This window comes from Rhamphochromis sp. 'chilingali', assembly GCF_963969265.1.
Source record: "Rhamphochromis sp. 'chilingali' genome assembly, chromosome: 14".
Classification (NCBI taxonomy): Eukaryota; Metazoa; Chordata; class Actinopteri; order Cichliformes; family Cichlidae; genus Rhamphochromis; species Rhamphochromis sp. 'chilingali'.
Genome location: NC_137941.1, coordinates 13,623,124 through 13,650,131, shown reverse-complemented (window position 1 = coordinate 13,650,131; position 27,008 = coordinate 13,623,124). Strand labels below are relative to the sequence as shown.

The following is a 27,008-nucleotide window of genomic DNA, read 5'->3' as shown; positions in this document are numbered from 1 at the left end:
CTCAAGTTCAAATGTGTGTGAAGGCAGATGAACAAATCTTTTTTTGGCAATATGGTGTATCTGTTCTTGTGTCATTGTGTGTACTATGGGAAGTAAACACAATGCATCACTTGTTTATTGTGTCAAAATTTATATTAGTATTGTAGCTGGTAAGATATGGCATGGCCCTTTACAGCTTCAGTCCATGTAGTTTGCATAAAATACAGTAACTGTTCAGAAATGATAACTAGGCTACTTGACACGTCTGATTGCGTCAGCCTACTGAATTGCAGTGGAGGTTTTTCACCTTCATTGCAGGTTCAGTAAGGTAGCTCCGATGCCTCACACCTCTTTGATGTCCATAAGCTCTTCCCGGGGAAACTCAAAGGCATCTCTGGACTACATTGTAATATATAATCCCTCCAAAGTGTACTGGCCCTGCACAAGCATTCTCATCAAGTCTGCCTTGCCTTGAAAACCTCCACAGGGAGGCGTCCAGGAATAATCCTAATGAGATGCCACAAAACTCCTTTACTGACTGACCTTTTAATGTGAAGGAGCAGCAGTTCTTCTCCAGACTTCTCACCCAATCTAAAAGAATGAGCCCAGAATCCAAATAAGTGATGTTGGAATATAGATTGACTGAAATTAGATTGAATTAGATTGTAATTTGCTCCCTCTTCACAACAACACTCCAGTGCAACATAGACATCACTGCAGATGCAACAACCTCATTGTAAGCCTTTTTAATCTTTTTCACACCATTCGAGTTCAGATTGTGGCGTTCTTTTTTTCCTATTGTGTCGAACTGAAATCATTTGGTTATCTTCTGCCTTCTTTTTTAGAGTGGAAATGCATTCCGTAATATGTAGGGCTTTACCAGGAAGAGACAATTATCTAATTGAAGATATCTGTTTGATACAATAGCAGACTGTGCTCCTAGAGAAAGATTGATGGAAATTCAATACTAAGTGTAGAACGGGAAAACAAAGCAATTAATTGTTCCGTCACAGTGCTGGCACTTGCTGTGAAGAAAAAGGAAAACTTTTGCAGGTATGTGTGCTTTAAGAGTTCTTCTGCTGGCCATCTCCCAAGATGCCATTTTCAACAGGATTAGTCAGGGATGCACCTAATTGCTATTGATTGCTATGTGCTGCATAAAATTGCTTCCCTTTTCTTGTCCACGGTGGGAGGTGGGAGAAGGCAATTAGCAGTGCGGACGAGATAGAAGCCCAGACTGACTTGTAATGAAATGGAATGGAGGAATAAACCTGTCAGTAATGCCCTTGAACTTGGGGAGCATTACAAAACCATTAAGCACCAGTATCTTCTTATTCTACCCCTCACATGACCACGAGCCAGGAAAATATTGTGCTAGCATTTATTCTGAAATGCTCTGTTTATATACACCATTACTAAGAGTTTATCTGTGTCCCTCTTTTTAAGCGCATGTACCTGAATTTAAACAGACTTGTCCTGCAGCATCCTCTTGGCTTATATTGAATTTGCACCTGTCATTGATTTAAGAACCAAAAAATGCTGTGCTTTTTGCAGAGGATAAATGCACATTTGTTTTTTGTTTTTTTTTAGAAGTTCATGTTGTGTTTTCATGCCATCCGAAGTGATTTTGTGTCAAGAAACGTCTCCAAAGAATGTAAAAAGGATTAAGGAAAGAAGAAATCCACACTCACTTTTTGCCGAATAACACTTCTTTTGAATTCTATTTAACAAAATATTTTCGTCTTGATGAATAATACACATTTCTTATTTCTTGAGTCATTTTCCTTTTTTTTTTTTTTTTAAACTCCACCTCAGATTTCAGGAAACACATTAATTATGTTTGAAGATATTTACATATGTACAACATGTGGAGCACCAAGGGTTGTTTGACTTTTTGAAAACTGGACTCTTTGCTTTGCCGTTTAGGGTGAACCCGAGTGAGCATGAATTCACATACAATCAACTTTATTTAAACATAAAATTACAATTTGTTATAGAAATTGTACTATCCCATATTTGAGCCCCACGTGAACAGACCCTCGGTGCACCAAAAAAAATAATACAGTTGATTGTATAATAACAGTGTTTCTCTCTTTCTCTACCGATACTTTGTGTTGTTTTTCAGGCACACTTCATGTAACAGTTTTGTTGCTGAAAAAAAATTACAAATGGGGGAAAAAAATTATAGATAAAACAATCTTTCATTGTTTCCAGCTACAGTAAGTCGGTGTCTCATGGAAAAAAGCAAATGATGCACCTTTACAAAAATGCCCATGTACAAGCCTGTGGGTTTTAATGACAAGAGGGAGGAGACATTGGGGTCATTTGAATAAATCTTCACAGACATACATAGAGACTCAAGTTTCTTGGCAGGAGATGAAGAAAGACAGTGTGCAGCTAATCTGTCCTGGAAACCTTGCAGCTTCATGTGTTTGGAAGGGGAAATGTAATTTCGTCTGGTTTGCCTGGGATGCCACTCTCACGTGCAGTGTAGAGTGGATGTGTGCCACAGTACCACTTTGTGTTTTTAGCAGACAGCCTATTCTTTCAAATGACAACATAGGCAAGATTTTGGGATGATCTGTGTGGTTTCAAATCCATCGTGCTTGTTATTTAAAATGCAAAGTATGCGCTAGCACATTTCTGCTTGCGAGCTCTGGTGCAGTGAAACTAAATTCTTTCACGGTTTTTCTTTAACTTTACGACCAACTTCGAATGCATGATTTTCTATTTGATGTCATATCTCCCATGCCCTCTTTTCACTAGCACTCTGGATCACACCTTTTAACTTTTCAGCTTTTTGTTGACAACCCTTTCACTCTCTTTGTTCCAACTTTCAAACTCAGGTGATGAAAGCAGCTTGAAACATCATAAAAATGAGCAGCCGCTGCTCACCCAGTTTAGTTTGATAAGAAGCATTGGAGGAATCCGTATTAGAACAACCAGTACAATGACTTACAATGTCACTTTTCTACAGAGATCTAGTTCCTTCTTTAGTTTCTTCCTTGAGCTTCTCTTTTTACCACTATCAAGTGACGGTATATTTTTAGAGCCATCTCTGGGTTCAGTTCTGCACTTTTAGCTGTGATTGAACTGCACTCGTCCTTGTTCTTTTATTCACCTTGCTGACTGTTTCTGGAATGTCGTAGGATAAGACAATAAATAGTTTGGGGTAAAACAGAGCAGTAACCACTGCACACAGAAGTGAAACAAAGTAGCACTTGAAGCAGTCGGCTGTTCATACTGTATGATGCCAAAGGCCATGCTTTGTGAATCTTATCTGGAACAGTAGCAATAAGGCATCTGTGGTGGCAGCAATGCCTTTGAGCCTTGTCAGCTGGCACGTTCACTTTAGTCTTTCTTTGTTGCGACCCAAAATATCCGAGCAACTCTCATTTTTGGGGGGATGCATGTATAGGCTGAAAAATGATGTGGCATTTAACTTAATTAAGATGAATGAAGCTCGTTTAATAATTCTAAAATGTGTGGAGCACTGAGGCTGTGACTGATAAACCATTCATGTCATTTTTGTTTTATGAGCCTTCAGACCTCAGACCAGATAGATTAGGTCGTCTGAAACATACTACATCACTGTAACTTGCTGATAAAAATGAACCAAGCTCCTTTGTTCCACCTAAGACTGAGCCTTGCAGATCTTCCGACTCTGAGATTTCTTCATCACCCATATGCTGCAACCAGCAACTCTGCAGACTATGAGATTCCTCTAAAATTAGTTTTAGTTCCTTTTAAGGCAATGCACCTCTTTAGTCATTGGTCTTTATCCTATGTTCATTTCTGTCTCATTACAGAGTGCTGGGAGCTGCTATTAAGCAGCTCATCCATCACCGCCCAGGAATAGGGTCTAAAAGGTTAACGGGAACGGATTTTCTGGAAATGGAAAAAATTCTAGTGATGAATGGCATTAGCTTACGGAAATTCACCTTTGAATTAATGACTTGTATTTATCATTTCAAAAACATCGTGTGTTGGGCACTGCTTGGGTGCTTTTTGTTTTTCTTCTTTCAGACTGGACTGCTTGAGGACCACTCTGATATGAAAAAAAATGTCAAAGCAATACATTAGCTTGTCTTTATGTTATCGCCATGGCTGTGGCTCCACCGCACCGCCTGAGCCATTTCAACATATCGAGAAGAGTAGGAACTGAAAATGGATTACATGAGCTAAACGAGCGATATAATTTAACTGTGTGCATCATGCTATGCCCGAGTTTGTTTATGATTGCCGCGCTTGTGCATACTCAAATGAACAATATGCTCGTGAATGCTGCTTAAAAACACTTAGACATATGTACGTTCCCGCCTTTTGTCTGTTGGTTCTCACTGGATGTGCCCAGCATGCAGGCTGCAGCAGCGCCAAGCACCCAGCTGGATGATTTATCACAGAATAGTCCTTGATTAAGGAAAATTAAAGCAGGCTGCTACTGGCTCGCAAATTGCTTTGATAACAAGTTCAAGCAGTTACTTAGTGGGAATATTTTGGAGGATATGGACCTCTGAGAGAAAACAATAAAGCCAATTGAACTGGAAAGGGTTGCCCAAAGTTGTTGTTTCTTTTTCTTTGGGGGGGGATTGATGCAGCATGGCTCTTCTTGGGGATGCAGGTTTTTTTTTCTTCTTTGAAAAGCTACATTTCATTCCCCCACTGCTCCAGGTGGTACTAACCTATCCTGCCTGTGAGACATGACTCAAAACCATGGTGTGTTGATCAATAAAGTCAGCCTTTGAGGTTCCATAGCTGTTAATGGTATATGACAGTTGCACGTTGCATCATGTATGTTAGGAGCGAGCTCCTGCCGCAGCGATAAAGTTTCATGAAGAGGCAGACATTTATGTGTGATGCACATCTTGTAAACAAGCTCTTAGAGTGAAGTCGTGTAACTCAAGCACATCTTTGCCGTGTTTTCATCAGTGCTAATCCTTGTATGCGAAAAGAAGCGCTGCTAAGTGTGCTTACGGTTTGTTCTGCTGGAACACCTGTGTGATTTTGACTGGCACGCACAACAAGCTGATGACATACGTACAGAAATCAATTTGAGCAATTCAACATTGCCGATGGTTAGGAAAGAGTTCAGGGAGCTAAGAAACTTTTTTGTGTGTGTGTGTGAGAGCAGCAAGTCAAGCAAGAGTGTGGAAACAACTGAGACAAGTTCCATCTTCTTCTCGCTGGCTACATTTGTGTGAAGCCTGCGAGATCACCTCTTCGATCCTACTGTATGCTGTCTCAGGATTTATAGGAATTGTGCTCCTGCCCTGTCAATCATACAAAATGGCACAGTAGGCAGAGCCTTGCCTGAGCTTTTCTACCATCCCCGTAGGAGTCCGTCTATGACAATGACTGGTCGTTGAGGCATTCTCGCCGCAAGCACTGCGCCGGCTTCCACCAGTCTCCGTTGTGGCAGCGGCAGATGGTGCAGTCGTCCACCTTTACTTCAATTCCAGCCGGGATGATCGTCGTTCCAGCAAAGCAATTTGGACCTGCCGCATGGGAAGGGAGGGAAGGAAAGGAAGGGGAGAGAGAGACAGAAGAAAAGGGAATGAGAACGACAAGAAATGGATATGTCTCTCCTGAGAGCTTCTCTTTGCAGTGGGGTGGTGGAGTGATGCAGAGAGCTGCAGGGAGTTAGGGGAGTCAGAGCAGACGTACAGATCTTTTCACGGGCATGCACCGATGGGCTTGTTTTTGCAACACTAAAGCGCTTTTGTTAGTCTCTCCTTCTCCCTCGACATGGAGCGCTTTGCATCCTAATGCGCCGCAAGCAGAGAAGCCTGCCAGGCACTGGCTTGGCAGTACAGAGAGGCTGGAGTACAGAGAGACAGAGGAAGAGAGAGAAAGCTGCTTTTAGAGGCAGTAGGGAGGATGGTGTTAATCACTTCGGTCTGTATGAAAAGGCCACAGAACTCCTTAGCAATTCCTTACACAGTTTCATTCCACGCATTCACACACGCTGACTGTCAAACCAATAAAGAACTCAGATTAATTTTGACATCTGATTTATCCGTTAAACACTGTAGGATTTACTTGTGTGGATGTTGATAGGATTCCTTTAATTCTAAAACGTGCTGTGTACGACTAGAACACCTTACATCGGTGTTTCTAATAATCTCACCAGATAGACAGATTATCCTGGGTAAATTTTAGGATCTGTTTTCCAGGACGCCAAAGAACAGTATTACATTTGTAAGATTTATCTGTATTACCACCTGAAATTATTACATCTAATTTGTTTTTCTCTTTGCCTCAGAGATATTGGAGGTAGTGCATCTCTTTCTCTACCTCTAGAGACAGGAGAGCCAGAAGGTGCCATGAGTTCATCCTAGTTTTAATCATTTAAAATGAAGCAATCAGCAGCTCAATTGGTGTGACGGTGACTTTGGATCGCTCTCAGTGTTCGGCTCGGTAAAACCTGCCAGATTCAAGACTCCTCTACGAGCAGTCATAAAAACTCATATGTCCCATAACTCTTGAAGACACAGTAGCTTTCACGCTTGATATTCACGAAACATCTTGGTGTCCTGTGAATATGATTTAGGGTCTGGTAGCTTAATGATAGCAATGTAAATGTGTCAAGATAGTCAACCTAAAGATCAGAGGTACATTTCTGGTACACTGTAGAATTTCTCACCTGTCACACAATTTGAGCCTTTTTCACACCTACATTTAAACACACAAGCACAGGTATCAGTAATAAAATAAATAAAGAGTGAATTTCATTTATCAGCTTCAATTTCAAGGTCCTGCATTTGTGCATGCTGGCTCATCGTCTCACTGTCACGGCTTTCAGGAACAATGTGGCCATCGGTAATATTATTAGTAACACCTCTGTTTTCCATTTTTTTAAAAAAAGGCTTGTTAATGCTTTATGGAAAAGTAACTCAGGGCATTAGATTAAGGTTAGCTAAAGATCAGGATTGTGGTTAAATATTTAAAACGTCACGCTGACTCGCAGCATGGCACAGAGAACACTGACTTTTTAAATCTTCAAGAGCATGAGTTTAACCTTAAATCAAGGGTAAAAATGCTGGAATGGTCTACAGAGGGACAACTCCCAATATTTTACAAATTCTTGCTTTATGCATCGAAGGAATTAGGTTTAATTCCAGCTAGTGCTTGTACGAGAAATAAAAGATGCAGGAAGCCATAAATTTCCACGTGACATTGACAAAGGGAGCTGCTGGCTACCTGCTACCCCCATCCTTTGCCTTAGCATAGATGGGTCCTATGCTCTATTTTAAAAAAGAAAGAAAGAAAGAGAAAAAAAAAGGAAAAGAGCATGGGATCTGATCTTAGACGTAGAGAGCACTTGCCAAGTCTTAACTCGCAACGATCTGCCTCTGGACAGCTGGCACAGGTCACGGGACAAACTCGGCAGAGGTTGATGAGGGAGGAGGGTGACCCGTGCTGCTGCCAAGTGTGATTGTTTATAGCCCGATAGATAGGGAGACGCAAGGACACAGTCTGAGCTTCCTGTCACCATGTGAAGGGCGTGCGGTCACTCGTCCGAGCATGTGATCAATTCGTGGCCAATAAAATCTGGTGAAGTCAGAAAATGTTTGTCCTGTGTCAAAACTGTCTCAGCACATCATACTTTCTCTGACTACTGCCTAAGGATTACAATGTAAACTACAGCTTGTTGAGAGAATATGTCAAAGCGAATATGTTCCTGAACCGTATCCAGCTCCATGGCACTGCTCCTCTATGATATGTCTGTTAAAAGACCACAATGACGGCATTCTGACAGATAAGGAGTGGCAGATCTGTAGTTGGTTTAATCTTGTTATACTGAGGAACCATTAGCCATTTTCAGGATACTACTCATTTCTTTTTGAGAATTACATAATTACATATTCCCTGATTAATTTACAGTAGCCTATATAATTCATGATAAAGATTAGAGCTGAATCAGATGGGCTCAATGAATGCGGAGCTCAGAAATGAGCACTGCCACTGGCCTACTATTCTATTGTGCTGCCTCTTCCTCTCTGCTGGTGTTTTCAGGAAGGAACACCAAAAAGATGCCAAGCTGAAAAGCTACAGCCTAATAATAGAAAGCTCTGACAAAAGTTTGGCAACCATAAGCACTGATTTGCTGATTTGTGAGCTGAAAGACATCCAGTTATCAAGGTCATATCAGTTTAGTTCAAAGTTGCTTTTTTTAAAGTCTGAAATATAGTTAAGACACTGGAACATGGGTGATTAATCTTGTTTTTCACTGTGTACGCACATATAGCTCCATTTAAACTCACTAAGTCAGTGACTAATTGGACTAAATGAGTCAAATATTCCTCAGTAACATTTTAGCCACTGGCAATTAGGTCATCGCTGCACAATTCTGTTTACAAAGCAACCCTAAAAGCTTTCTTTCACTAGAATAAGTTAATCTGGACCTTTTACCTGAGCTGGAATTGTAAATGTGGTGTATGGAGATACAGTCAGAACTCAAACTAGTAATTTAGGCAGCTCATTTTAGGCACAAAATTGTATTAGGAATTGTATAAAGCCATTTAATTAAATTCAGTTGTCTTGTAATCTGTGAAATAAGCATTACTCATTTTCAGAGACTGTTGAGATGGTTTGTTTTTTATGTAACCTTAGTGTTACATTGTAATTACATTATTAATTTAAATAAACCTTTCAAATGTATATCTGTTCAGTATTAATTTCCATTTACCTTCTAAATCTCTGAGGGAGGTAAAAAGTGGTGAATGTAAACATGTTGATAGATAACAGAGAGAATTGTTTTCAAGTACTTTCAAGCATTTGAGTACAGTTTAAAGAAAATGTTCTCACTGCGCTTTCTGTGACTTTCTTCCCTTTAAAGTATTTTAGCAGGATGTGCAGGTTATATACACAAAGTTAACCCAAAGCTTTACCATGACAAGCTACTGTAGTATACTTACACAAGCATTTACCTGGAGAGTTTTGCTTGTTCAGTAAGAAGATTGTTTTTATAGAGATTAAAGCGGTTCCCATATAAATCTCACACTGTCAGATTATTAAGAAGAGTATTATTTAGTATTGATTGCATTCATAAAATATTATAATTATGCCTCTCCTAATCATTTATGCCACAATAAAGTAAACCTATATAAAAAAGATAAAATCCTTTTTGTATTATAAGACCAAAGCTCTCTACATAATGTTTGGATTAAAGAAAAAAGAGAGCAGCAATAAAGATAAATAAATAAATAACACAACAAAAAGCTGGATATTGTAGACATGTTTCTAAAGGGAATGTAATTTGACAGCAAATGCTGAACTTGCAAAATGCATTTTATTAACACTGATTCTTTATGTTTAAAGAGAAAAAGGTGCAGTGTTTCCAGTTTTTCATTTTGGAGTCACATCATGTTTTTGTGATATTCCAGTGGATCAATTTAATATTATTACAATTCCACGGGATCTGTATTTAGTAACCAAGGAACTTTCAAGGTAATCAGATTCAGCCCTGCCTACAGTCAACATGACCTGTCTGTCCAAAATCCTAGAGCCATTAGTCAGCTTACAATTATATGGCTTGCTGGAAGACAATAATGCCTTCCAGGCACAGCAGTCATGCTTTAGTGCTGTTCATATGACCTATTGTTCTCAGATGTACTTTGTCTTTAGTGGTAATTAGTATTTGTTTACACAACGACCGGTTGTCATCCAGTCTAACTTGTATAGATAAACATTATACCTAGAACTTCATACAGCCATAAGCATAGCAACTATCTAATTATAATAACTACTCAATTAAAACAAAGCTGGCTTGTTGATCTAAACTTAAAAGTGTTACAGCTAAGTGGCTTCAGCTGGGATAACATGTCTATCAGATGAGGTCAGGACCTGCTTCTATGACCCAGCACATTATATATTCTGATGATGTCAACATCTTATTAAATATGCTGCTTTCTGCTTACTGCTGCTTCAAAGTATGTCTAACTGAGAGTTCAAACTGTTGCTGTGAATGGGCTCATATCATCACAGTTTAGTCTCACTGATATTTACTTCACGCATCCTTTAAATATAATTTGCATTCTAAGTCAGCAAGCAGCGCTACAAAGTAAAAGAGATGATGATCACATACGACCTTTGGTAAACCAGATTACAGTTGAACTATGATGACCTGTAGACCTCCCTGCTTAAAGCTAGATTTAAATGCCAACCACATAAAGATATAGAGTCTGTGCGTTTGATGTTTTGTGCTGTGGGGTTTTTTTGTGCTGTGGACTTTTACCTCAAATGCTTTTAGATGCTACTTGTTTATAGGTCTCTTTCAGTTATGCATTTAACAACTGAATAACATGGGCTATTGGATTGTGACTGATTGGATGTGATCACGTGACTGATAAAATACCAGACTCCTTTGCTTTGAGAAAACGATTGGATTGCTTTCGCAGTTTGCTTTGGATAATTATCCATTTGTACTATAAAGTGTTGTCCAATTATTATTTGTCCAATTATTATTTATTATCTGAGCAGTGTATAGTCCTGTACACTTCAGAATTAATTGTGCTTCAATCAGCAGTGACATTATCAATAAATGCTTGTCTCCTGGTTCTAATGGCAGCCATATGGGTTCATGCCATAACATTGCCCCCCACCATGTTTGACAGATGATGTGGTCGGCTTCAGATCATTAGCTGTTTCTCTCCATGCTTTTCTCTTGCGATAATTTTAGTATAAGTTAAACTTGTACACCTTGACAATGATCTTGTGATCTTGTGTTGTGTTGTTCTTTCTTAACTACATAAATAATTGTGTGATCACACACTACAAATGTCTTCTGTGTGGTCTTTCAGGCCTTCTGGTGTTGCTGAGCTGGCCAGTGAGTTCATTTATGTGTAATAATTTATCAGATTGGTGATTTGGACCCTCCTAACGGTTTTGCTCTTTCTATCTCTGTCTTTCTCTGATAGGTTTATTTTGGTTTTTCAGTCTAATGTTAGCCTCCTTTAATTGTACTGATATTTATTTGGGGCTGGTATTTAAATATAGTGGGGAAAAGCTATAAAATTAAAATCAAATGCTTTAAATCAGCTTCAGATAATAAGTATTCTTTAACTGCCATGAAGTAACAAGGGGGCAGGACTCACCTGGCCATGAAACTGCTGGTTAGTGAATTGTCCAATTAATTTTGAGCCTCTAAAAATGGGGGGTTGATTATGTATTAAAATGGCTGTAATTCCTAACCAGTTATTGCAATACTTATGTAAAATCCCTTGAATTAAGGCTGAAAGTTTGCACTTCACTTCAATAAATTCCACTGTGATGAACCTAACTGCACATTCTAGTTGCACAATTTTTGCCCCTGTTTGAAGTGCAATGATTTCTATAACTGTATTTTTATTTAAAACTAAAACCTGTAATGGGTAAAGAAAAACACAAATATCTGTCTCTCTGACTATATGTAACTGAACTGAGGACATTTGGGTGTCTGCTTTTCATTGTCCCTTGGCCAAAAATGAGAGCTAAATAGCGTTCGTTCATTGTCCTCTCTTCGCAGCCCTCAGCTATCCACTCCCGTAAAGATTTATCTGGTACCAGAGCCTGACGAGGAACCCTTGGGTAACCTAGAAACAGCAGGCCTACCACTGAAATGCCAAGGGTGTCACTGTGCCCTGTCAGCCTGGATTAGTTCTCTCCTAGCAGCTTCTGTAGCCTTGTTATTGTGTGTGTGTGTGTGTGTGTGTGCGTGTGTGTGTGTGTGTGTGTGTGTGTGTGTGTGTGTGTGTGTGTGTGTGTCACTCTATGTGTGTTTATGTGTTGAAACAGAAGAAAACAAGCAATGGTGAGAAATAAAAAATACAAGGAAGAAAATGTTTGTAGTTGTGCCACTGCGGGCATTTAGCAACTGCCTCCAACTAAGTTATTCCCTTTACTTTTAACCTGTAGGTAAGCAGCAGTTAAATATATACATATCTACATATACACTTTCTTTTTTCATTAGTTAGTCATTTAAGTTCAACAAGAATGCAAAAACATTTTGTTTAGTGAATGCAACGTCAAGTTTAGACTTTGAATTTGATATTACGCCAGGTTCACACTGCAAAAGTGCACTTACTGTACTTTACTCATAAAGCTCCATCTGTCCCTCGGGACTGGTGCTGGCAAAGGGAAATCTCTCACCTCGCCTTGTAAATAGTCAATGAACCATTGGAATCCTATAATTCTAATTTAGGGATTGGTTGTGTGTGACAAGGGCTCCAGGGCACTGGGAAATAAAAGGCTCTCTGAGGACCCATTAGTCCCTCCTACCATCCCTTTAATCAATGGGCTAATGTTTACTCTGCTTAGTGTGTCATTTATAATTAAAACTAGTACTGCTCATTAGTGTCCAACGGGCCCAAGGTAATAATTTTAATTCATAAAACATCAATTACATCCTCATCCTGATCTAAAGGCACGGCCATCAAATGGTGATACCACCGATAAACTTGCTGTCATTGGTTTAATGAAAATTTAATGACTTCTAAGGAATCTGAATTGACTTCCAGATGAGATGAGTGTTTACCGTTTTTACAGATGGGGCAGCATTGCTCTGGCTCGTACACAGGGTTGACACACTCTGGGACGGCGCAATCGGACACCACACAATGCACTTCATTATTTGGTTCGCAGCGGCACCACTCACAGGGTGACGGCTGTGGGCAGAGGAGGAAAGAGACAGGGAATCTGGGTTAGATGACTCAGTAGCTTTCACCTTGTGTGTATGTGTGTGTGCATGTCCATGCATGCTTGTGTTTTTCTCATATGCACATTCTTAATAGTTTCAGATGCGTGAAAAAAAAGTGTTGTGATAAACAAAGACACAGGTTAATAAATTATTCACATCCCCAGTTTTATTAGGGTACTTTTGCCTTAACAAAAACAGCCTATACTACTGCTGGCTTACAACAAAATCTCTAGAAATAACTAAGGGAGTCTATAAGGTAATGTTCATGATATTTAATGTTTGCTGCATTCTGCTGTGGCCTGCCTCAGGAAACAGTTCAGAGACTTATCTCACCACCTCTGCAACATGTAAATCAGTAGCTACTATGCAGCTCCCTGTGCAGCTGCCTCATACTTGACTCTATCTTTACAAAGTCTCTTGACCGGAAAATGAACTGTAATGCAATTTCATGGAGTGGAAAAATACAAACTGTTTCCAAATCACAAAAGGTCAGCTGTTCATCATATTAGATTTTCTTTTTGCTCATCATAGTAAACAGCCTTTGAGTGTGTCTCTGCACTGCTGTATCAGCAGTTTGGTGTCGGGCTTAGACAGTAATAATATTTCATATTTGATAACCCCTTTTGCGGTCTTAACTTTTTTGGTGGGAAAGCTGATCTATGTGGACAGCAGCCAGTGCAACATAAACAGTAAGCTTCACATTATGATTCTAATCTTCATGATTTATTCATTTGAAGGATAAAATTTCACTTATTGCAGCAGTCAATAATTTTAATTCATAACAAATGCTACCACAGAATTTCCTGTGAACTCTGTGGTGGCAGCTTTTAAACGATTAGTTCATGGGTCTTTACCCTGTTGGTCAAGTGTTGCATTCCAACTTGCAATATTTTTTTTCTTTTTTCCAGCAAATATAATTAACTTTCATTCATTAAAAAAAGGAGATCCACAGCTGTCTATTTATACATCGTTTTTCCCACTGGTGTAGGTTTGCTTAATGGGATGTCTCTATACAATGGAAAATTTACAGTGTAGGTTAATATAATAGGTACGTTTTATTTTCTTTGGAAGGACTTTTTCCATTTTTTATAGTATGCTAAGCTAACCAGTTCATGCCTGCGCTTAAGTCATTCATTTTTTTCTGATTTCTTTAAATGATTAATGTAGTACTTTGGAACTGTGTCATCAAATAACTGAGCTGCATTTGTTCCCAAAATATATGGATTTATAGCCACGACAACAGCGGCTCCACAGTTTGTTTTTGTGCAGAGACAGGTGAAAGGGCTAAGGTATTTCAAGATGTATATGTGTTACTTTTACCATCTCTTCTGGGCAGATCGCATTAAGTGACACATAATCAAAGTGTCAAAACTCCTTTTGTTTTTATTGAAGTTTATGGGAGTCAGCATGCACATTAAGAGATATAGGGGAAACTGTGCAAAATAAATACAATCCAGTTACTGATTGTAGGTATTCCCAAGACCATGTAGAAAAAGTTCTCTGAATCAATGCAAAATAAATAAATCTAAAATGTTACTTCCTCTTATTAAACTTTCTCTCCTCACGATAGAACATCTGATAACTTTGCATTACATATGCTGTAATTCTGATGAATGTAGATGAAAATCATCACTAATTTCTTATATGCATTTGCAATATAAGAATAAAGCTGTAAATCATGACAAATAACAAAGTCTTTATCTCTAACATATTACTATGAGAAGACTGATTAAATATTTAACGCCGATGTAACTCTGTAGTCCATCACATTTACGACTTGAATAAAAATGCAAAAACACTGGCAACAGAAGAAGCTTAGGTTAAATCAAGATTATATTGGGTAATATGTTTCATTGGGGATATTAAAGCGAGATTCGTTTGCAATAATGAACTACATTCCATGGGTTTATTACAATGTTTAGAAGAGAATATTCCAAATGAATATTATGCGTGGATGTGGCGCATAAACATGGCCCAGAAAATGTTAAAACCCTTTGAATAAACTTATCAAACTAGCTCAAATGATCAGACTAAAAATAAATGATGGGATGCTTTTGAAAGAAAGTCCCAAGACATCAAGCAAAGATCTAAACTTCTGACATATCTGGCATATAAAACCAAACTGATGCTCAAGTTTGTGGGCACAGATAACCACATTCAAAATACAGAGTAAATATAAAAACAGGAACATGGCAGCGCTTCTGCAGATGTACTCAGCTATAGTGTACTGCCAAAAGTGTTTAGATCTTGAAAAAAAGATCACCATATTATAGTGTTTTGCATCTATTTATACATCATGGCATTGTGCTGTCCTGTGTGAATATATAGCTTTGCACCATCGCATACTGAAATTTAATGAGGCCTACAGAATCCAGCTGACATGATATCTATCCATCCTTTGTTTTAAACTGTTTATCTAACTAGGGCTGCTGATGACTCGAGCCTTTGCCAGCTGACACTGGGTGAGGAGCACAATAAACAGTCCATTACAAAGCTAACAAAGAGATGCAGACAACCATTTATGTTCACATCCACAGCTACAGTATATTTAGAATCACTAATTAACATGCAGAACTGTGTCTCCAAGTACCCAGAGACAACACGCAGGATAAAAATTGTTTGAGTAGAATTCCAGTGAAAAGAAACAAACAAACAAAAAGTAAAATATGATGATATACATTATAAGAGGAAGTAAAATTCTCTCTTGCTCAAATAAATATTTTGGTTACTAAAATGAAAACTATGACATTATCATGTTTTAGTGATTTTGTAACTCAATTTAAGTGCCATACAAAAGAATGCTCTTAATCTGACCGCACTCATTGAAGTCATTAATTATGTAAATTACTTGCTTTGCGTACAGTATGCAGTTGTGTTCATATTTATTTGGACACCGACACCATTATTCTAACTTTGCCTCTGTAAAGCACTAGTGCGGATTTTATATCTGGATGCAACTGAAGCGCAGATTTTCTTACTTTAATTCAATGAGTTTATGGTGATTTCATTTTAATGGAGTGACAGAATATTAACCAATAATGCAGAAAAAAAACAAAAGAGGTTATAAAATGATTTCCAGGTCATTGAGTGAAATTAGTGCTTAATCTCCAAACAATACATGACTTAGTACTTGATGGATAAACCTTCCCTGCAAGCACAGGGGTAAGACATCTCTTGTACTTGGTCACCAGGTTCACTCACCACAGATTTTAAATAGGATTGAGGTCTGGAGACTCCATGAATCTGATGCACTTCTTCCTTAGACACTCTTTTGTAGCCTTGTGTGCCTTGTATGTTTTGAGTCATGGTCCACGATTCTGTCCATTAGTCCCTCAATATGTTTAAGTCATCCTGTATCCTTAGCAGAAAAACAGGCCCAAAGGCCCATAATGTCTGTATGGGGATGGTCTTCTTTTCTTTATACTCAGCATTTCTCTTCCTCCAAACACGGTGGATCGAGTTGATGCCAGATAGCTAGATTTTGGTTTTATCTGACCACAGCACTTTCTCCCAAGCCTTCTCTTAATCATTTAAATGTTCACTGGCAAACACAAAAAAGTGCCTTCTTGAGCAATGGGACCAGTGTGTTACCAATGGAGTTCTTGGCTACTGTGGTCCTAACTGCCTTCAAATCATGAAGAAGCTCCTACTGTGTTGGCCTGATCCATCATCTTTCTCATGATTATCTTCACCCCAGGAGCCGAGATCTTGCACAAGCTCCAGATGTTGGCCATTTTACATTTCTTCCATTTCCAAATAACTGCACCAGCAGTTGTCACCTTCTCATCAAGCTTCTCGCAGATGGTTTTGTATTTCATGCTAGCCTTGTTCTGGTCTGCAGTTTTGTCCCTGAGATCCTTTGGCAGCTCTTTGGTCTTGCTCACAGTGGTGGAGATGTTAGATTGAAAGAAATTTGTTGTGTGGATAGAAAATTAAGTGATTCTGTGGACAACTTGCAATGTGCTTTATACACATAAAGTATTGAGATCGGTAGTATCTGTAACTGATAAACTGCCTGATTGACTGTAATCTATGGGATCACAGGCAATCTGTGAGCCAAAATTCTGGCTGGGTTTAGGGGATCAATTACTTCAAGTACTTTCAAGTAATGACATGCAAATCAGTTCATAACATAATTTATGTTTTTTTCTAGACAATATTCTGTCTCTCCATTAAAATGAAACTACTGTGTAAAATAGGCTGTTCCTTTCTTTGTAAGTGAGGGAATTTACAAATTCAGCACAGCATCAAAACATATTTCCCCCACTGTAGTCCCCCAGGTGCAAAAGGATTGAATCAGTTGATGGACAAGCAGTTTCAAGTCCAGGTGAAGCCTGTTCCCTCGTTATTCCATGACAAGTTAAACCGATTAAAGAGTTTGTTCTGAGTGTTAAACTTGCATCTATCCACTGGAATTCTCAATATGACATGCAAAGAGATGCCAATAGAAGTAAAGGTCATCATTAGACTGAAAAACCAAAATAAGCCATTAGTAGTGTTGTGCGATACTGCAAATTTTGGTATTGATCTGATACCAAGTAAATTGGGCTAGTATTGCAGCTAAGAATACTAATACTGATGCTTTTGACCTGCAAAGGCGCCTTATGTAGAGGAGAGCAGTGTATCATGATTTATAAAATGAATCATCAATAATTTGCATATTCTGTACAAATTTGTGATTACTATGATTGGGATTACTTGCCACAATAATTAGTTAATACAACAACAACAAAAAAAAATCCCAACTTTTCAGTATTTCAAGTGTTTTTAAACTGGGTTTTTTCAGAGAGCTGGAATTTAAATGTGATATTCTCTAAAGCACTTTAGGTCATCTTCTGTTGTTTAAATGTGCCACAGGCTATAAATGAAATAGATGTGACAGTCAACACAAAAATGTTCAGGCATTTTTCATAGTGCATGTTTGAGGCATATTTTTCATTTCCAAAAAAAAAAAAAAATCTGCTGAGCTTAGAGTTTAGAAACAAACATCAATTCAATACCAATACTATTGATATTGCATCAATCCACCGACCTCTACTTATTAGACAGATCAAAATCTTTAGATGTGGCCATGCTCTGAAATTCTTAAAATGAAGGAATGCACTGACCAGCTCAACAGCACCAAAGTCCACTTTTTTTTGTTATGGAAAAATCCTTTACAACATTTGGCCAAGCAAGAACACTATCAGGCAGGTAGGTGCATCGTTGTCTAAAACTTCAAGAGACACATACATATTCTAGGTTTACAATGTGGTGTAAAGAACATGAAGGCCAGATTTGTCTGTGTCTTGGACACTTCTGACAGAGCCTTCACATTTCTGACAAAAAAAAGGTCTCTGGATGAAGTCAAGATTAACTTTTACCGGAATGATAGGAATAGAAAAGTATGCACAAGGATGAGAAACAGCAGTACCATACCACTTTATCTGGTAGAAGTAAAGTTATAGCATCGTATGCACATCTATGGCTGCCACCAGAACTGGGCCACTACTGTTTATTGATGATGTGACTGCTGATAGAAGTACTGATAGTAGGATGAATCTTGAAGTTAACAGGGCTTTACTTTCTGCTCAGATTCAGCCAAATGCTACAAAACAAATAGAACATTTTTAGCAGCATTTGGCTTTTGACCTAAAACATCCTCCACAGGCAGCCTAGGAGCTTTCTCAAAGAAATGGGGTATTCTTCAACGACAAAGCCTGTCACCTGATCCCAACCTAATAGAGCATGCCTTTCAGTTACTGAAGACAAACCTGGAGGGAGAAAGAACCAAGAACAAGCAGCAAAGGCCAGGCAGAACATCTCAAGGGAGGAAATGCAACATTTTTGCAGTCACAGACTGTAAATGATTTTTTATCCAAGTATGAAAAACCAAATCTTAACTGATAGATTTTTTTTCATTATCATTGACCAAAAAACCCCCCCAAATCCAATCTTAACCAAAACAAAACATATGAATCTAATTGTGCATTTTACAATGAGAACAGATCCATTTAGATAATCAATTTAGATATAACGTAATATGATACATTTTCACAACGAAACAATAAAGCTTTAGGGATAAACCCTGGGGAGAACCTTATTTTTCACAGTTATAGACTTGATTGTAGCACTAGCTAATCCTGAAGTGAAGCTGTGAGCCTGAAAAGTGGATTCAACAGCGTTTCCACTGTGGCACATAAAAACTTTATCTACTTTTTCCAACAATGTCTTTCACATAATTTGTCTCTCAGGTCAATGTGGGTGGTTGTTGCATGATATGCTAAAATGAAAGTGGAAGTTACAAGCAGGAGTCCTGATAAATGCCATTGTTTTCTCCTCCTTTAACGTCACTGATAAGATGGGAGGAACTGCAACCAGAATGCAGCAGAGCTTGAGCAGGCAGAAATAAAAGTGGACTCATTCTTAATTGCTGAAAAAGCTCAGTTGGTACAGATACCAGAGTAGATGCTGTAGAGGAGCTACTTCAAATCCATTCAGACAGAAACTTGCATGAAATCATGTATAATAAAAACAATGGATAACATGAGTGGGTAGGTACAAATGCGACACGAATGCAAATAAATATTTTTGAACAAGAAATCATCCAAAAACTGACACAGAAGAGGAAATTGGGTTCTTACTATAATATATGTGCATGTATGTAATCCCTAGGTGTTTCTAGATGTAACAAGTTGTATTAAAGTACAGACTGGAGATTGTGGCTATGAGAGACAGCAGTTTTTATTCACTATCACAACTGACCTTTAAAATAAATTAATTTGAAAGTGGTATTTCTCTGTGGGTTAATCTGCCAGATTGGCCTGTAATGCAGCCTGCTAGTTCAGATGCTTTACGGGAAAAAGTATATTAAAAATGCAATTGGAAAAGAAAACTTCTTCATGCACCTTTGACACATTGCTGAGAATCCTTCAATGTATTCAGCCATGCCTGGTGCTTTCAATGCGTCCTTTTGTGTGAGGTCTACCGTGAAGAGGATCAGTCATGCCTAAGCCCAGACTTACAAAAGAAAATGGAGCACTAGTACCGAATTTAGACTTGCTGCCAGATGTTTTGGTGAAGAAAAGACGCCTGTTGTCCCCATCTTTCTGGCTGGCTATTTGAGTCAATCGATTGCCATGCTTTTCATTCGCACACTGAGACAAACAGAGACAGGGCAGGGAAGCAATGAATAGTCAGGTAACCTTCAGCAGGGCAAAATGGCAATGCAAAATACTCTGAGACTGGACGACAGGGTCACAGGAAATATACTCATGCTGTTAAAAGCAGTGACAGGAATGAGTTGACAGTCAAACTGCATGCTCTGTTGTTCAAGTCAAAACAATGTTTTACCAGTGGTCAAATAACACAGAGAATAGACAGAAAGGACTTGAGGATGAGGATGGAAAACATGCAGTACTAACACTTGCACATCAATTCTGCAAGTGCAAATATGTCAAAACCATAAAAATGTGTTTGACATTCTCTCCGGGCAAATTGTTTGCACTTAACAATTTTTTCCCCTAATTGCGACTATTGTTGCCTCCAGCAAATTGGATAAGAAAATCAATTTGAGCAATAATTTTAACAGCTTTTATGGATGTTTTCTCACATAGGTATGTTAAAAACACAACAACTTACTGTGGTTGTGTGGGCAGCTCAGTCTGTGTGTGTGTGTGTACAATTGTAAACAAATTATTATAATTGTCTGCAGACATGTTTTCACAGAATACTTCTGTGACTTCGCCACATCACTGCAGTGATAGAAAAGTACAGATATAATAAATCAAAGTTACCAAAAACAGAGACATGAAAAAAATCCAACCACAGTGTTTGATTTACATTGATTGGAGTAATTCATTTATGAGATTTCCTCAACATTTAAATCTAGTACAGGGCTTAATTGCACTCCACTGAATAGTACTTGTCTCATGCGGATAAAGTGAAAGGTGAGCAGAACTCAAGCATTAAGGCTATTAGTCACAAATTTAGATTGTTTGCCTTTAAATGAGAACTTATTCAAGATCTGACGGCTGATTTGCACTGTGTGTACCTTTGTTACTGAACATATTAGAGCCCTCCCACCTTTGTCAAATCTGCATCCCTTCCCTAGGGGGGAGGGTGGTCATAAGAAGCATGGATGGGATTCTTCACATCTGAGTTCACATCCCAGCACTAGCCTGAAGATCTGGGATCTGAACTCACCCTATACCTCCTGGTTCTTGATTGCAGCTGCGCTGAGGCCAGAGGCACACCGGCAGCCATGCTGGGTGGACTGGTCCCTTCCTCATCAGATGGAAAACCCTGTAGGTGAAACACCTACTATGGTTGAGTGGCATGACTCACTCACATGGCAATAAAACAAGATATTGGAAATTACTGCATCTACTTTTACAAAGAATTTAAAGCTGAATCAACAGTATTAGTATTAAATTCTTTGTTGCTACAAGCAAAAACTTTTAAGTGGATGAGCTGTAGTGGGAAATGTAGTTTGGACCTATTTGTCAATTTGCTGATGCACGAGTTATGCCAGCATTAGATTCACAAATGACAGGCTGACATTTCGCTGGAGTCAGCTGCTTTGTGTTGAAGGAATGCCCAATACTACTTGCATGATCATGATTGCATACATTAGGTGCAATATACTTAATGATCAGCCTACAGTATAATGAGGTTTTCAGCATAAGGAAAGTGGAAATATGAAGTGTTGGTGGATGCCAAAAACAGTTCTTCATAGCCAGACATCCCAGTTTCCCAGAAGCTCTAAACAGCCCACATCTCTCTTGTTATTTTCCCAAAATACTGACTCTTCTCTCTTCTCTTCTCCATCATCTGCTACTGAATATAAATGCACACCTCTACACAATGCAACACAATCACCTCAAATGAAATGCCAACAAAGCCCAAACCAAAGGTTAACCTGTCGGCATCTTTAAACATGGGTCTGCATATCAGACACTGACGGCCTTTGATTTCCTTTAACACTGCGGGGTTCTGAGGCTTTCATGTCTTTACTGAAGAAACTCAACTTTCACAATTTGGACTAAGACACTGCTACTTGTGTGGGCATGGATTGTTTTTAAAAAAAGATGATCATTATGAACCATAGTGCAGTTTCTACTGAGACAATCTATAAAAACAAATGATTTTGTTCTTCACCTTGAAGTAATGTTGAAATGTCCTTCCCTTCTCTTGCTCCTCAATGCACTATTGATAGATCAATGTTACATCAGACTGCGAAGCTTTTGCCCTTAAAGTAGCCCTTACAAAATCACAGAAATCTGTGGGGCTGCAGGAGCTTGATTGTGTCTGACGTGCAAACACACCAATCATTACAGATTAAGTACATGGGTTTCAAATAGGCTAATCTCTCACACCCCTTGCTAATGGGAACACTATGTCACTTTCATGCCACCAAGAGTTGTTGTTGCCTACTAATGCAAAACATTTTTCAATTTTTTCAGTATCATTTTTTTTTTTTTTTTTAACATTTGAAATCTTAATGTCATTCTGTTTACAATGGCGAGAGAACACCTGAATATTTAAAATCTTTGAATGGATATTTGTATATCAATATTGTTGACAGATTTGTTGACAGAATGGCACCTAATAGAGATGCATTGTAACAGTTCTGAACAAAGGCATAAACTCCAATGCAATGCCTCTTTGCACCTCTAGCTGATAATGCAGATGAATCCCACAGCCGCTAAAAGGTTTTACATTAAAAACTGATGAATAAACATTAGCACACTATTTTTCCCTCCTTGTGCTGTTTGATTTCTTGTGATTGCCCCCCCAAAAAAATGCATTTCCAGAGAAACTGTAGCAGAAAAGTTAATTATGATGGCCTGTCTACACACCTGCTTTGCTTAACTCACTCTTTAGCCCCGTGTATGCTTCAGTTTTTTTTTTCTTTCCGTTCAAGTGGCATGCTAATTATTTTCTTATGCAAAATGTTCTGACATTACAGGAAGCTTTGTTTGTTTTACCTTGAAGCTGTTATAAAACTACACTAAAACACCTCCTGTTGTCTTGGAGTTTTGGACAGCAAGCAAAAAAGGAAGACAAAAGGAAATATGCCGTAGTGACTATATTCACTAGAAGTTGCTATAAATACAAAAAGATGATCATCTGGTACTTAACCGGGTCAAATACCTAAAACAGACCTACAGAGCTATTATAGATATAAACACTTCATAATGTGATATTCTATGTTGTGTGCACACCTGGATTCACTTTCTTTAAGTTACCAAAAAGCATAATTAAAGCTATGCACAAAATTAATTTTGTGTGATATTTTACATTTTTCAAATGCAGTCTTCATCTTAGAAAACAGTTTTAATGATACATAGATATTGTGCATTTCACTGCATATTTGACAGCATAAGATCAATATTTTTTTTAACCCTGCAAAGGAAACCTTATGAGAAATAGTCAGACTTATTGGACTGTATAAGCACACACACGCACACACATGTAGTCCACCCACTCCTGCAAACTACAACTGACAAAGTTAGCTTTGAAGATGCTTTTGAGCTTTTGAAAGGCTATTTTCAATTATTCATTTAGCTCTTGAGTACCTTTTATGTGTCTTTAAGAGGGTAACCAACAACTTGTGTTTCCCCAGCTGTGGCCCGGTCAAACAGATATTTGCTGGGGTCATAAATCCTATCTGAATACACGAATCCTTGTCTAAGGAGCTATTGCAGGCTTTTTCTTCTAATGTCTTCTGATTTTTTGATCTGCAAATGGTGGTAGTTGGTTTTGAAAAAAAGAATCTTACTGCAGGAATTATCTTCCAAGTACATCTGTTATAATAAATAGCCTATCTAGTTTGGTCTTATTTTACATCTTCGGCAGATGTTCACAAAATTGAGAGAAACTTTTTCATGTTACTGATGATGATGAGAACATACCTCTAACATTAGTTTCTACTGTGTAACTGGTAACTCCATAATGGGATAAATTTACAGCTATTATGTAAAGCGACAAAAAAAATGGAATTTTTGATCGATTGCATCATTCAAAAGCTAATTTATGTCACTAAAGTGGAGCCCGCAAAAATTCAGTTTACCATTGGAGGCATTTGTCTGACAACCGCAATGGATGCACTTATCTTAACTGGTAGCTGATACATTTGCACAGACATGAACAAATGCTATGATTAACCACAGAGCTATACCCTTGTTTTGGCTATGACATGTCATATTATATTTCAGTCACTTACTGCCTCAATCCAGTTGTGAGAAATGTGAATGAGGAGGTTTCCTCATGGGCAGCAACAATTTAAACACAGACTGTAGTTGTCATGCTCCCAGTGTCATTTATAATCAGGCAGTACTGTCATGCTCTGTAACAACCACTGAGACACTGGTCTGATAGGTAGAAACCTTTTTTTTCAACAGACACAGGGAAGCTGGAGCTGCCAGTGATGACTCAGTGTCCACAAATCACAGTATTAAAATATTGTTATAGCATCTGTCAGTTTGGTAATGCTGGATGAATGTTCAGTTGATGAAGCAAGCAGAAGGATGATATCACTCTGGGTGGCAGCCATCTTGGTTCCCTTGGCCAATAAACACATTTTGAGCTTACTTTCACATTATGCCAAGGACTGATCTAAACCCAAATACAAAGCCTCACTAATTCGAACCCTAACAGCCCCACCTGATCACATCTGCACCACTGCTGTGTTACGTTTTGTTATTTTCGATCGTGGCTCAAGAGTTGGGAGTTCGTCTTGTAATCGGAAGGTTGCCGGTTCGAGCCCTGGCTTGGACAGTCTCGGTCGTTGTGTCCTTGGGCAAGACACTTCACCCGTTGCCTACTGGTGGTGGTCAGAGGGCCCGGTGGCGCCAGTGTCCAGCAGCCTCGCCTCTGTCAGTGCGCCCCAGGGTGGCTGTGGCTACAATGTAGCTTGCCATCACCAGTGTGTGAATGGGTGGATGACTGGATATGTAAAGCGCTTTGGGGTCCTTATATAAATACAGGCCATTTACCATTTACCATTTTATTTTCATCAGTAAATGTGATCAAAGATGATTGCTGTCAACAAGTTAACAGACTAAAAAGGAAAGAAAATATGAGACATGGTGGTTTTTACATTATGTTTGAAGTGACTTGTCAGTTTACCACGACCATAGAGGTGTTGCTGTGAATGCATATGATTGTCACACACCTGTTTTGTTTTAATAACATCTACACTTGCGTGTGACTTGATTGTGTTTCACCAAATGAACTGGAAAGATGGATTAGAGTCTTGAGCATCAGTTAGTTTTTAATAAAGATAAATAAGATGCAGAGTGGTGATTGTTGGTGGAATATTCATGTTCAGTGCTAGAGTTTTTCTAGTGGATTCTGGTAAACAGATGTTTTTTTTTAAAGGCTGAATTATAATCTTCTAACTCATTGCTTACCTTGAATTCTTCCAGAATTTTATAGGTTTTCCCTCGGTACTCGCAAAAGTTTTTCACCTCTTTGCACTCAGGGCAGCATCCATTGTGTTCCACTTTGGTGCACTTTGGATGCAGTTTCGGGCACTCGGGTTGGTCGCACACAGGCCCGTCCTCTGTGCACACGCACGGGCAGTTCGAGTGTCCCGGATAGAAACGTTCCCCGAGTTTGTAGACGAAGCCGCTGTCATCCACGCATCCCTTGCCCCGGTAGTCATCAAACACAATGTTCTCACCGACGGTCCGCTCCGCCTCGTCTGCGGCGTAATCCTCGGGGTTACCCACCGTGGCCGGTGACACAGCGCTCAGGGCCAACAGGGGGACGAAGGCAGTCAAGAGGAGAAGGCCCATCCTTTGCCGCGGCATTGACATCCACGTTCAAAACGGCTGTGTGGATGTCATCCTTAGCCTCTCTGTATCCTCACCGGATCTGTCCAGGGCTTCATTATCACCACCATCACGTAAGGAAATGAGCTGCAGTGGAAAAAATAGAAGATGACATGATGGATGATGCCTCCCCAGCTGCTGGTTTGCACATCCTTACAAACCAAAATCACCTTTTAAATACTTTCCTCCCCTTTTTTTCTCTTTTTTGTTTGGCTTAGGCCTGTGTATGGGTATCTTTTATTTACGGTGCACATATGCAGCACCAATGTTTCAATAGAGATCATTCGGAATTCTTTATCATTGCTCTGTCACAAAAGAAAATATCTTACACATAAAGCTAAAGCCACGGATGGTGAAAACAAATAGAAATACATTTGCTAACATAAGAAGCATGCAGTCTATATGCGTTAGTGTGGTGGTGGTGGTGCATTAGATGCAAATTATTCTCCTCTTTCAAAATCACAGCAACAGCTACGACCATCAACAGAGGGAAGGGTTATAACACTGATTGTCTAAAGTGGGTGGAGTGAGCTCCCCACGGTCGTCTTCTCCCCATTAAATAAAACCGAATCAGATATTACAATTTGAAACTTTATGAGAGGCTTCAGAGACAACAGGTAGCATTAACGCTTTCAATTCTCCCCCAGGTCAGTAATGATAGTAATGGCTTCTCCGTCTCTGGGTTTCTTGCAACCACCTCTTATTATATTAACCATGTTCCATGCAGACACATGCAAATATTGAGAAATGCGCAATGATTTAACCCAGAATGCGTCAACCGTTTGGAAGGGGAAACACACACATCGACAATCCAGACAGTTGGGGAATATATAGCTGAAGATAAATATCTCTATGATGCGTATTAAGCGACAGCTCTAACTCACTCACCGCTTTGAATAAGAGTGATATCCACTAAGTGTGAAGGTAGGATCCCCAATACAGAGAGCGGAGACAGATTACAAATAGTCGCCTTGCCTATTGGAAACTTCACTCTATCCACAGGGTGAAATCACCAGTCTCCACGAGATACTGTAATCCGCCCTCTTGTCGTGATGATGTGCTTAAAAGCAACTAAACAACAGCCTTTTGGAGGTTTGCTCCCCTTTCCCCCCCTTGCAGAGAAAAAGACATCCGCGTAAAAGTAGGTCTTCTTCATGATTATCCTCATTGGACTCACCTTTTCGAGACAATTTCGCAGTTCAAGTCCAACTGCATGCGTTACAGACAGAGAAAGAGAGACTAAAAAAGAAACTGCTCGAGAAATCCTCTATAGCGTTCCCTGAGAATCCGGAGTCAATTCAGTATTTCCCCACGATGGAGGTGAATATTAGAAAGCAGCAGCCAGTCTTGTTGCACATGTGTGTATACATCCAGCAGTTGTGCGGAAAATAAAAAATCCACATGGGTAGAAGTTAAAGAGTATAAAAAATCGACCCATTCGCGGCTGAAGCCAGTCATTTTTTGAATTTGTGGCCGAGGTCACGTTCATCATCAGCAGGCGTTCCGACTTTCAGCACCTTGGAGAGCGACTATCT

General features: G+C 39.1%; 1 protein-coding gene across 3 annotated transcripts; it reads right to left on the bottom strand.

Moving 5' to 3' along the window:
* Nucleotides 1-1,996: 1,996 nt before the first annotated feature.
* vwc2l (von Willebrand factor C domain containing 2 like) lies at nucleotides 1,997-26,968 on the bottom strand. Of its 3 annotated transcripts, XM_080902847.1 has the most exons (5): nucleotides 26,362-26,968; nucleotides 25,051-25,560; nucleotides 20,840-20,938; nucleotides 12,494-12,623; nucleotides 1,997-5,474 (listed from the first exon to the last, which is right to left on the bottom strand). In XM_080902847.1, the coding sequence occupies exons 2-5, from the start codon at nucleotides 25,456-25,458 to the stop codon at nucleotides 5,323-5,325; spliced, it is 789 nt and encodes a 262-aa protein (XP_080758973.1). In that variant the 5' UTR covers nucleotides 25,459-25,560; nucleotides 26,362-26,968; the 3' UTR covers nucleotides 1,997-5,322. The 3 variants fall into 3 exon arrangements, with proteins under 3 accessions (XP_080758973.1, XP_080758971.1, XP_080758972.1); XM_080902845.1 differs by lacking the exon at nucleotides 20,840-20,938; XM_080902846.1 differs by lacking the exon at nucleotides 20,840-20,938 and having other exon boundaries at nucleotides 26,651-26,968.
* Between the last annotated feature and the right edge of the window lie 40 nt (nucleotides 26,969-27,008).